The sequence below is a fragment of the Hypanus sabinus genome, chromosome 16 (genome assembly GCF_030144855.1).
Source record: "Hypanus sabinus isolate sHypSab1 chromosome 16, sHypSab1.hap1, whole genome shotgun sequence".
Taxonomy (NCBI): domain Eukaryota; kingdom Metazoa; phylum Chordata; class Chondrichthyes; order Myliobatiformes; family Dasyatidae; genus Hypanus; species Hypanus sabinus.
Window position 1 is genome coordinate 46,713,685 of NC_082721.1, and position 12,544 is coordinate 46,726,228.

General features: G+C 41.4%; 1 protein-coding gene across 1 annotated transcript in view; it reads left to right on the forward strand.

Annotated features, from left to right (window-relative positions):
• ankrd24 (ankyrin repeat domain 24) overlaps nucleotides 1–12,544 on the forward strand; it is a 186,678-nt gene that overhangs the window by 171,558 nt on the left and 2,576 nt on the right. The window contains exons 17-19 of the mRNA XM_059990880.1: nucleotides 721–2,244; nucleotides 3,932–4,096; nucleotides 5,817–5,970. Of these exons, the coding sequence (XP_059846863.1) occupies nucleotides 721–2,244; nucleotides 3,932–4,096; nucleotides 5,817–5,970 (1,843 nt within the window). The remainder of the gene's footprint in view (nucleotides 1–720; nucleotides 2,245–3,931; nucleotides 4,097–5,816; nucleotides 5,971–12,544) is intronic.

Sequence of the window (12,544 nt, forward strand, 5' to 3'; positions counted from 1 at the left end):
CAACCAGATTCTGTAGACTACTGTCACCAATGTTTTCTATCCGGTATATTTCCTTATTTACAACCAAACTGAGTTTCTGAGTTAAGAACAACACATACAAAGTGCAGGAGGAACTCAGCAATCAGGCAGCATCTATGGAAATGAATAAACAATCAATGTCTTGGGCTGCAAACCTTTATCAGGAAGGATCTGAGTTAAGATCCTTTCTCAGAATTATCTTTTATTGTTAGAGATAGCCTCTCATCATCTGACTGTTCTGCTAGTCTTTCTGAAGGATCAAGAACCCTGATATATTCAGTTCTTAGCAATGGTCACATTGAAGCCACTTTCAGTAGTGGCTATTAGATGATATAATTTACCCCTATTTGTGCCATCACTGTTGTTAATGAATGCTTTGTGTGTTCAGATAAAGATTCTGTAATTTTGATTTGTTACCGATTATCCCACACTTGATCTTATTCGCTGGCAGACTATTACTTTTATAAACTCTGTCCTTTTTTTTTCATTGTCTACTTGTTATCTCTATCACCATTCTGCACAATTGCCTTGGCCTCTCTGTTGAGATTTCTAACTTCTCCCTTATGGGAACCCTCTCCCTTTCCCACACCTCTTTCTTAAAGCTATTTAGAGCCATGTAAGAAGGATTTTATTTTGTCATTAATCTACCTATCTTGTTCCAACCATTATTTAGGACATACAATTTTGTAACTTTTTTTTCAGGAGTTGGAATATTTCCAGAAAGGAGCAAATGAACAGGATTCTTCAGAAAGTCTCGATTTTATTCCAGTTCTTCTCTATGATTCGTTACAAGAAGAGTTTGCAACGTTGAAGGAACAATATGAAGAATCTCAAGCTAAGATTTTGGAGGGAGTTAATTCAGCAACCTCTGGAAACCTAGTCCCAGTGGAACTGTATGAGCAATTAAAAATAGAGCATGACCAAGAAGTTCAAAGGCTGCAAGTAATTCTTGATGAGCTCAAGGCCAAAGTAGACCCGAAGGCAGAATGTCCACCCAAAGATGTGAACACAGAATTGAAAGATGTGGTAGAGCTTGAAGGCCAAGATGCACAAGATCTCAGAAATAAATTGAAGGAAACTCAAGAGAAATATGAAGTAGCAATGGCAGAGATTCATCAACTTGAAGAGCGGATGCAATTAGGAATCCTTTCTATGGTACAAAATGAAGCTGCAGTAAATACTGAGGTTGCAAAATCGATCACTGATCATGAGCTAGAGAACGTTAAAATGAAGCTTCTCCAAGCCCTTGAAGCCAAAGTTCAGGAAGAAAAGAAGGTAAAAGAATTGGAAGAAAAGTTGTGTCAAATGGAGAAGACTTTGACTGATAGTGTTCCTTTGAAAGAGTATGAAGAAATGAAGATTTCACTAAGTACCTCTCTTGAAGAAATTTCTAAAGAAAATTCCTCACTGACAGAAAAATATAACAAAGTAGAAGATGAACTCAAGGAACTGAGAACAAATCTATTTGGGGAGACCATTGAAAATAGTGCTAAATCATCCAGAGAAGTCAAAGAGCAGATTGAAGAGCTGATGAAAGCCCATGAAGAACTGCAGGAAAAGTGCAGAGAGCTTCAAACAGAATGCCAAAAGAAAGCTGAAGATCTCAGGTCAGTTCATTTTACACATGTTCCAAAAGAGGAGCACAAAGACATTACGGAGAGGTTAAGTAGATCCCTCAGAGAAGCTAATGAGCAGTACTCAGATTTAGAAGTAAAACACAGTGAAATCCAGCAAGAAATCACAAGGCTGCAAAATGAGAGAGATGACCAAAGGAAGAATTCTGTATCTAAGAATGAGCACGACAAGACAAAGAAATCACTTGAGAAATCTTTACAGGATGCAAATGAGATGATAAACAGTCTGAAGGATCAACTGACTTTGAAGGAGAAGGAAATGTCCCAACACCAGGAGGAGCTTCAGATAACTAAAGGACAAACCATTCCAAAGGAAGAACATGAGAAGGTTACTTCCTCTCTGAAGGCCGAGATAAATTCTTTGATAATTAAGTTAAATGATCTGACCAAAAAGCATGAGAAGACCTGCACAGAGGTGTTCCAGGTCCAGAGACAGGCACTCTTCATGAAGAGTGAGAAGCACGCTGCTGAGGAGGAGGTGGCTGCGGTGAAGAAACAGCTTGATGACTTAAAATCTGAGTCAAAGAAGATCATTGAACTGCATAAACTTATTGAGGATTCTACTGCAGTTGTTAAGGAAAAGGATAAGAAGGTATTGAAAGATTTTGCAAACCTCTGAGTCTTCAATGTTGTGGAATTAATATTTTTTTCATGTCTCCGTCTGACTGCTTTTCCTGTGTTTGCAATACAATTCTGAATTTATATTACCATATTTCCATAATTCCTTTAAGCTCATCACCTCTACTGGGGCATAGGCCACCAACAACATCTCACAGGAGTCCTCTGTCCTGGGCCAGTCTTTCAATTTGTCCCCAGGTCTTCTTGGTGTATCCTTCCTCTCCCAGAGATGAGGTCTTTGGAGCTTCTGTTGGCATTTCTGCAGCTCTGAGTTTTTGCAGGGATAAGTTGCTAGTGCCATGCCCAACCCTCCTCCTTTCGCAACCAGTCTTGGGCCCATCCATAGAGAGTTATATTTCCATAATGCCATATTGTAAAAATAAGTATGAAAAGATAAAGGCCATTCCATTTTATTTTTAACAATATTGTGGAATAGACTTTTGCACAGCATAAGATCAGAAAGAGCCAATCATGTCCATCAATAAAAGAGCTTTTTATCTGTGCCCACACCCCAGCTAATAATCTTTTACCATTAAAGTTGCATTGCTTTCAGTGCTCATCAGGTGCTTTTAAGCATAATAAGGATTTCTGGATCCACTCCAGTCAGTGACTTCCAAAGCTCTATTGTTGGGTGAATTTCTCTACAATCTTTCTATCAATTACATATAATACTGTTTTTCCTGCTTTCACCCTCTAAGCTTCTCATAATTTTACACTCCTCCATTAAATCTCTCGTATCCCAACAAAGAAACTTATGCCAACATCTCAGATTTTTCCAACACTGGCAACATCCTGGTGAATCAGTACTGCATCCTCTTTAGCTTAAAGCTTTCAATTTATTAGCAGCTCAAATTCAAATTTGAACATTTGCTTTCTGACCAGTAATCCAGATTTATAGATGCCACTATGACAGCAGACCTGACATAGTATGTTAAGAGTCACATGCAGACGGTGTAAGCATGGCTAATTTCTATCTCTGAAGGACATTAGTGAACAATCTGGTAGTTTCATGATCATCACTATTGGGTTGGGTTTTTATTACAAAATTAATTATTAATTTGAATTTAAATTTTGCAGTTGCAGTGGTGGTATTTGAACTTCTGTCCATAAATCAATGGTCCAGGGGTTAGGGTACTAGCTTAACCACAATGATATTATCCCCGGTAAACAACCAATGTTTTGTTTTGAAACCAAACTTGTTAATCTGAAGATGTGCCGCATTTTGCAGGCAGGCACACATGAATCATTCCCTGATTTTGTCCCTATTATTTTCAAAGAAGATGGGTCCTCTAATTCTTGGTGAATTTGGCATCACTTAACTTATGAATGTTCTTCGATTTATGAATGTTCAGCTAATAGCATTTTGCCATTTCATGTAGTAGTTGACTCTTCAGGATCCTTGTCTTCCAATTTCTAAATCTAATTTTTGTTACAATGATTAGTGTCCCACCCTCCATCAATAGGAATTTGAATTTCCAAAATGCCCATATAGCACTTTGATCTTAACCCCATTCCCAAAAGCTTGTGTGAATATATAGTTGGATGAAGGTGTGGCATCAGCTAATCTTAGTTACCTTAAATAGACCTGACTTCTATGTTAGCATCATGTTATGGTGTCCAGAATGTTTGTTACTGCTGGGTTTACTTTCATATTTTTGTAGATAACTGAACTCTCAAAAGAGGTGTCCAAACTGAAAGAGGCTTTGAGCAGTTTGTCGGTGCGGACTTGTGCTGCTGCACTCCCTCCCAAACCAGTCTCCCAATACAACCAGCAGCACACAGAATCCTTACAGAGGCACATCAAACTGCTACAGCAGCAGCTGGTAGTAAGTATTTCCTTCAGTCATTCTGGGAGCAGGATAGAGGTAACATGGGTATAGGAAATACGAAGTTTATCACTGGTAGTCACAAATAGAATTAAGAAAGAACAGAGTATTAATTAAGTTATTTAGTATCTGATCTGCAGGTGAAATTCAATCATTAGGGTTGAAATCTCTTGATTTCCTTAAGAAGCAAATTTAAACATTCTCAGAATATAGGAGGGAAAATGCCGTAACAACAACCTCTTACTCAACCTCAGCAAGACTAGGGAGCTGACTGTTGACTACAGAGGTGGAGAGAATCAGCAGCTTTAAATTCCTTGGTGTTATTACCTTGGAGGACCTGTCCTAGGCCTAGCACATAAGTGCAATTAGGAAGAAAGCATGACAGCACCTCTACTTACTTGTTTTTAAAGGTTTGGCATGGTGTCTAAAACTTTGACAAACTTTTATAGATGCATAGTGGAGAGTATATTGACTGGTTGCATCACAGCCTGGTATGGAAACACCAGTGCTCTTGAACAGAAAATCCTACACAAAGAAATGAATACGGTATACCCTAGTCCATCACGGATAAAGCCCTCCCCACCATTGATCTCATCTGCATGAAATGTTATTGCAGGAAAACAGCATCCATCATCAGAGACTCTCACCACCCAAGACATGCTCTCTTCTTGCTGCTGGCATCGGGAAGAAGGTACAGGAGCCTCAAGACCCATACCACTAGATCAAGGAACAATTATTACCCCCCAATCATAAGGCTCTTGAACCAAAGGTGATAACTTCACTCAACATCACTAGTCCCATCATTGGAATGTTCCTACAACCTATGGACTCACTTTAAGGACTCTACATCTCACGTTCTCAATACTTATTGCTTATTTATTTATCTCTTATTTCTTTCTTTTTGCGTTTGCGCAGTTTGTTGTCTTTTGCAAATCAGTTTAACACCCAAACGGGTGTAGTCTCCAATTGATTCTGTTACGGCTATTATTCTGTTATGGATTTATTGAGTATATCCACAAGAAAATGAATCTTAGGGTTGTATATGGTGACATATATAACATTTGATAATAAATTTGCATCAAAGTTTGATTTGAAAGTATAATTTGATCTCAAACTCTCACTTTTTATGACAAAGGGTTCTGAATTTTCTACCATTTCCTGATATCGCTGATAAAGGGTAACACACACAAGTGCTGAAAGAACTCAGCAGGATAGGCAGCATCTATAAAAAGGAATAAAAAGTCAATATTTTAAGGCCAAGATCCTTCATTTACTGGTAAAGGATCTGTGTCTGATATTTGTTGGCTATTAGCAGTAATCAATGAACCTCCATTGCAACCAAATAGGAAAGTAGGTAAATCCCCCATGATGAAAGCTTTATGTTACCTATCTTAAATCCATTGTATCTTAATGAATCTTAATTCAAGTATCTTAAATTCATTGTTCCTCAGCTCTATTCCAAAAGGTTATTTTGTGGAATGAATCTGAATGAGTTCCATTTAACCAAATCAACAGCTGCTTCAGTTGCTTCATGTAGGTAAAGTAATGTCCTTTCCAAGATGTTTGAAGTCATACACAATTCTTTGTCTTTTGGCCAGGCACGGTGGGTATTGTTTTTAATGACTAGCAGTAGAGTTTGTCACTTTAGAATACTCTCAATCACTTTGTCACAGAATGCCATTGTCTGAGCCAATAAAATTAGGTCTGTTTTTCTTGACAGCAAGCCGAGAGTGACCACAGAGCCATTGTGACTACTTACCGATCACATCTCCTTTATGCGGTTCAAGTAAGGAGCTCAGTGCTGAAATCATACTTTAACATTGATTTAGACGATTGTGTATTAGTATTACAGTTGTATTCATGCAACCTAGAAGGTGTTACAAATGCAGAAATTTCTCTACCTCTATCTGTTAATGGAACCCTTTCAATAGATCATTCTTTGTAAGAAAAGTAGATTTTCCAACCATGTCTATACAATCATCCGCTCTGGGAATGAGATAAGCATCTGTTTTTGTTACAGCATTTACCTCTCTATAATCGGTGCAAAACCTAATACTACCATCTGGTTTAGGCACAATAACACAAGGTGAGCTCCAATCTGATGTTGAAGGCCTAATAATACCATTTTCTAGCATATACTCAATTTCTTGTTCAGCAAGTTTACATTTTTCGATATTCATGTGATAAGGATATTATTTAATTGGTTTAGCATCCCCAACATCACCATCATAGGAAGCCATTGTCGTTCACTTCAGGACATCAGGAAGTAAATCCTTAAATTTCAGAGTTAACTGTTTCATCTCTAGTTGCTGCTGCAGCTGTAAGTGGGCCAATTTCTCATCAATCAAATTCAAAACACTCGAGTTCGTTAATCTAGCAGAAACAAGGTTTGGTTTATGATAAGTCTCAGATGGATTATTTGATGAGATCCCAGGGAAATCAGACCCATTTGTTTTGACAACACTCACAGATGGTGCCTGCTCTTCAAAATATGGTTTCAACATGTTTATAAATCTGGTGTTTTGACTACAAAGTTCACATAATCTATTTTAGACACAATCTTATAAGATCTATAGTATCTTGCTTGTAAGGGATTAGTCAATATTGGAAATAACACCAGCACCTTATTTCCCACCTGGAATTTTCTCATACGAGCCTGTTTATTATACCAACACTTCATTTTGTTTTGAGAAACTTGTAAGTTTTGTCTTGCTAAGTGGCAAGCTTTTTCCAATCTGTCCTTGAATTACAAAACATAGTCTAACAAATTGATATGCATGTCCTCGTTAATCCACTGTTCCTTTAACAGGGTCAAAGGTCCTCGAACCCTATGACCAAATACAAGTTCAAAGGGACTAAAAAAAACCTAAGGATTCCTGTACTGATTCTCTTACTGCAAATAAAAGCAAATGAACTCCTTCATCCCAATCCTTCTCATTCTCAACACAGAACGTCTTAATCATGGTTTTTAGGGCGGAATGGAATCTCTCTAAGGCCCCTTGTGATTCCGGATGGTATGCAGATGAAGTAATCTGCTTGGCTCCCAATTCATAAACTACCTGCTGGAATAATCCAGATGTAAAGGTTTAAAAAGGAAAGGAAGTTTTCAACGGTTATTTGAATCACAGCAAGAGGTAGAGAAGGAAGTGGTAAAAGAAGCTTGGAGAGAAGCTGTTTTTTTTAACCGATCACAGCAAAGAGGTTAGACTGTGCAGGCACGTGACATAGCGCGCCAAAGGTTTAAAAAGAAAGACTGCCAGATACAGCGGCTATCATCGTAGCAGCCATTGTTGGAGTGGACTGAGGCAGAGTGGATCAGCTTTGGCTCAATCAGGCTTCAGCGAGAACAGGCAGAGGTGAGGTTTGAATGGGGCACAACTGCGCAAGCGTGTGAAAGTCAGCCCGTGAGGCAGTAGGAGAATTTAAATAGCGAGCAGAGGCTGAGTACGAGCTTCACTCCAGGTAAGGTAAGGCCGAGTAAGCTCCTTTAATTAATCTAATTAGCTTAGGAGCAGGTAATGGAGGCAGCAGTTAGGGCAGTTGAATGCTCCGTTTGCAGTGTGTGGGAAGTCAGGGCGAGCTTAGCTGTCCCTGATGACTACACATGCGAAAGATGCATCCAGCTGCAGCTCCTGACAAACTACGTTAGGGAACTGGAGCTGGAGCTGGATGAACTTCTGATTATTCGGGAGGCAGAGGCAGAAATAGACAGGAGTTTCAGGGAGATAGTCACCCCTAAGAGTCAGGAGTCAGGTAGTTGGGTGACTGTCTGGAGAGGGAAGGGGAATAGACAGGAAGAGCAGAGCACCCCTGTGGCTGTTCCCATCAACAATAAGTATACCGTTTTGGATAGTTGGTGGAGATGACCTACCAGGGACAAGTTGCAGTGGTTGCATCTCTGGCACCGAGACTGGATCTCTCTGACCCTCAACTCAGAAGGGAAGGAGGGAAAAGAGGAGAGCAGTAGTGATAGGGGATTTGATAGGGGGACAGATAGGAGGTTCTGTGGAAGAGGTCAAGAATCCCGGATGGTCTGTTGCCTCCCTGGTGCCAGGGTCCACGATATCTCGGATCGAGTTCTCAGTATTCTCCAGAGGGGGAGGTGAGCAGCTGGATGTCGTGGTCCATGCAGGGACCAATGACGTAGGTAGAAAGAGTGAGGAGGTCCTGAAAGGTGAGTTTAGGGAGCTAGGCACCAAGTTAAAGGACAGGACATCTAGGATAGCAATCTCAGGATTTCTACCAGTGCCACGTGCAGGTGGGTTTAGAAATAGTAAGATAGTGCAGATCAACATGTGGCTGAAGACATGGTGCAGGAGGGAGGGCTTCAGATTTATAGATAATTGGGCAGTTTTCCAGGGAAGGTGGGACCTGTTCTGGTGAAACGGTTTACATCTGAACTGGAGGGGTACAAATATTCTTGCAGGTAGATTTGCTAGAGATGCTCCAGTGGATTTAAACTAGATATGAGTGGGGAGGGGAACCAGAGTGTAGGAACAGATGTATGGGAGAAGGAAGAAAAAGAAGACAGTAAAGTTCTTTGTACTGTTAGAGAAAAACAGAGAGGAAGAGGTGGAGAATTTTTTCAATGCATTTATTTTAATTGTAAGAAAGGTGGATGAGCTTGGAGCATGGATTGATACCTGGAAATATGATGTTGTAGCTATTAGTGAAACATGGTTGCAGGAGGGGTGTGATTGGCAAATAAATATTCCTGGATTTCGTTGCTTCAGGTGTGATAAAATTGGAAGGACAAGAGGGGGAGGTGTTGCATTGCTTGCCAGAGAAAATATTATAGTGGTGCTCTGGCAGGATAGATTAGAGGGCTCGTTTAGAGGATAAATTGGAGACTATTTGGGTGGAATTGAGGAATGGGAAAGGTGTAGTAACACTTATGGGGGTGTATTATAGACCATCTAATGGGGAGCAAGAATTGGAGGAGCAAATTTGCAATGAGATAGCAGATATTTGTAGTAAGCACAGGGCTGTGATTGTGGGAGATTTTAATTTTCCACACACAGACTGGGAAGCACATACTGTAAAAGAGATGGATGATTTGGAGTTTGTAAAATGTGTGCAGGATAGTTTTTTGCAGCAATACATAGAGGTACCAACTAGAGAAGGGGCAGTGTTGGATCTTCTGTTAGGGAATGAAATAGGTCAGGTGATGGGGGTATGTGTTGGGGAGCACTTCGGGTCCAGTGATCACAATGCCTTTAGTTTCAATATAATTATGGAGAAGGATAGGACTGGACCCAGGGTTGAGATTTTTGATTGGAGAAAGGCTAACTTTGAGGAGATGCGAAAGGATTTAGAAGGAGTGGATTGGGACAAATTGTTTTATTGGAAGGATGTAATAGAGAAATGGCAGTCATTTAAAGGTGGAATTTTGAGGGTACAGAATCTTTATGTTCCTGTTAAGTTGAAAGGAAAGGTTAAAAATTTGAGAGAGCCATGGTTTTCAAGGGATATTGGAAACTTCATTAGGAAAAAGAGAGATATCTACAATAAATATAGGCCGCATGGAGTAAATGAGGTTCTCGAGGAATATAAAGAATGTAAGAAGAATCTTAAGAAAGAAATTAGAAAAGCTAAAAGAAGATACGAGATTGCTTTGGCAAGTAAGGTGAAAATAAATCCAAAGGGTTTCTACAGTTATATTAATAGCAAAAGGATAGTGAGGGATAAAATTGGTCCCATTAGAGAATCAGAGTGGACAGCTATGTGTGGAGCTGAAAGAGATGGGGGAGGTTTTGAACAATTTCTTTTCTTCAGTATTCACTAAGGAGAAGGGCATTGAATTGTGTAAGGTGTGGGAAACAAGTAGGGAAATTATGGAAACTATGACGATTAAAGAGGAGGAAGTACTGGTGCTTTTAAGGAATATAAAAGTGGATAAATCTCCGGGTCCTGACAGGATATTCCCTAGGACCTTGAGGGAGGTTAGTGTAGAAATAGCAGGGGCTCTGACAGAAATATTTCAAGTGTCATTAGAAAAGGGGATGGTGCCAGAGGATTGGCATATTGCTCATGTGGTTCCATTGTTTAAAAAGGGTTCTAAGAGTAAACCTAGCGATTATAGGCCTGTCAGTTTGATGTCAGTGGTGGGTAAATTAATGGAAAATATTCTTAGAGATGGTATATATAATGATCTGGATAGACAGAGTTTGATTAGAAACAGTCAACATGGATTTGTGCGTGGAAGGTCATGTTTGACAAATCTTACTGAATTTTTTGAAGAGGTTACGAGGAAAGATGATGAGGGTAAAGCAGTGGATGTTGTCCATATGGACTTCAGAAAGTCCTTTGACAAGGTTCCACATGGAAGGTTAGTTAGGAAGGTTCAATCATTAGGTAATAATATTGAAGTAGTAAAATGGATTCAACGGTGGCTGGATGGGAGATGTCAGAGAGTAGTGGTAGATAACTGTTTGTCAGGTTGGAGACCAATGATTAGTGGTGTGCCTCAGGGATCTATACTGGGTCCAATGTTGTTTGTCATATACATTAATGATCTGGATGATGGGGTGGTAAATTGGATTTGTAAGTATGCAGATGATACTAAGGTAGATGGTGTTGTGGATAATGAAGTAGGTTTTCAGAGTTTGCAGAGAGATTTAGGCATTGATCAGGGATGGAAAACGGCGAGAGCATTGGTGAGGCCAAACGGCATGACCAAATATTCCAAGTGGCCCAGAGGTGTATTGAAGGCCGTTCTCCATTCGTCCCCCTCCCTCATCCTGACTTTGCGAAGGTCCAGCTTTGAGAAGATGATGGGTCAATGCAGGGGTTCAAATGCCCAACTAATGAGGGGTAGAGGGTACATGTTCTTAACTGTTATTTACGCCTCGGTAGTCAATACAGGGCGAAGCGTCCTGTCCTTCTTTTCTACAAAAAAAAAGAAACCGACGCCTATCGGGAATGATGAAGGTCTGATAATGCCCGCCGCGAGGGTCTCACTGATGTACTTCTCCATGGCCTCTCTCTTCGGTCGCAATCAGTTAAAAAGGCAACTGGTGGGTAGTGAGGCCCCGGGGAGAAGATCGATGGCACAATCATATAGGCAGTGCAGAGGCGGGGAAAGAGCCTGTTGTTTACTGAATACTGGTCCCAGGTCATGGTATTTGGTGGGGACTCAGGACAAATCCAGGGGTTCTGGGACAGGCAGGGTCGTGGTAACTTCCCTGGGAGATGGGGCTGACCATAGACAGTTGGCATGGCAAGACTGGCTCCATTTGGATATCCTCTCGGTAGACCAATCAATGTGGGGATTGTGTTGGGTCAGCCATGGGTACCCTAGAACTACCGGGGCTTGAAGTGAACAAATGAGACTGAACCGTATCTCCTCCTGATGGTTGCTGGATAGGATCAAGGTCAGGGGAGGCGTACAGTGTATCACCCGAGCCAGCAGTTTTCCCTCCAGGTCTTGGGTCTCCATGGGTGTAGTTAGCGGCTTGCGAGGTATTCCGGCTTGGGAGGTTATGTGCTCGTCCAGCAGATTGCCCTGGGCACCAGAATCCACCAAAGTGGATAGAGACAGAGACTGTTGTTGGTAATTCATGGTGGCTGGGATCTGCATTTGAGTCTGGGGGTGCTGAAGGGAGGGTTGTCGGACTCACCTGAACAGTAGGAGCAGGAGCTCTGTGAGGAACAGGAGAGAGAGGTTATGGCTGGTTGTAGAAGGTAAGGTGGACCATGGAAGAACGGAGTAACTGGTCTCTTCTCTCAGACGTTCTCGGAGTCGGTTGTCCAGCCTGGTAGCTAGGGAGATCACTGAATCCAAGCTGTTAGTGTCATCCCTAGCTGCCAACTCATCCTTTACCATGTCACAGAGGGTTCACCAGAATACCTCCTGGAGTGCCTCATCATTCAGTGCAAGTCAGCCGCTAGTATCTGGAACTCCACGGAGTAGTCGGCAACACTACGTGAGCCTTGACGGAGGGTGAGTAGATACTTAGCGGCATCTTTACCACAGACAGGATGGTCAAAAGTAAGCTATTTTTGACCTGTCCATGGCGTACGTGGATGGCTGCTGCTCAAACACCAAGGAGCATTGTAGTAAAGCCCAGCACTTCCCCAGATCTCTGGCATAGGGTTCTGGTTCAGGTACATGCAGCTCACTTGGCAGACGTGTTGTTGACATATCAGGCATCACCACTACAGGCTGTCCGGGCTGGTCAGACAGAGTTCCCAGAGTCAATGGGGTAAGATGGGCAGATACTCAGACAATCTGTTCACTGACCTTTCTTACATCCACTGACAGGGAACAGAGGTTCTCCATGATATCCTGGAGCAGCTGATTATTCAGACCCAGTAGGGAGACCTGGCTGGCGAGGGCTTGTTGCTGGGGATTCATGTCCACTGGATTCATTATGGCCAGTTCATTCTGTTACACAAGCATGGTGGTGGACGAACCCAAGTGCAGAACACAGGCGTGGAAGCAGAGTC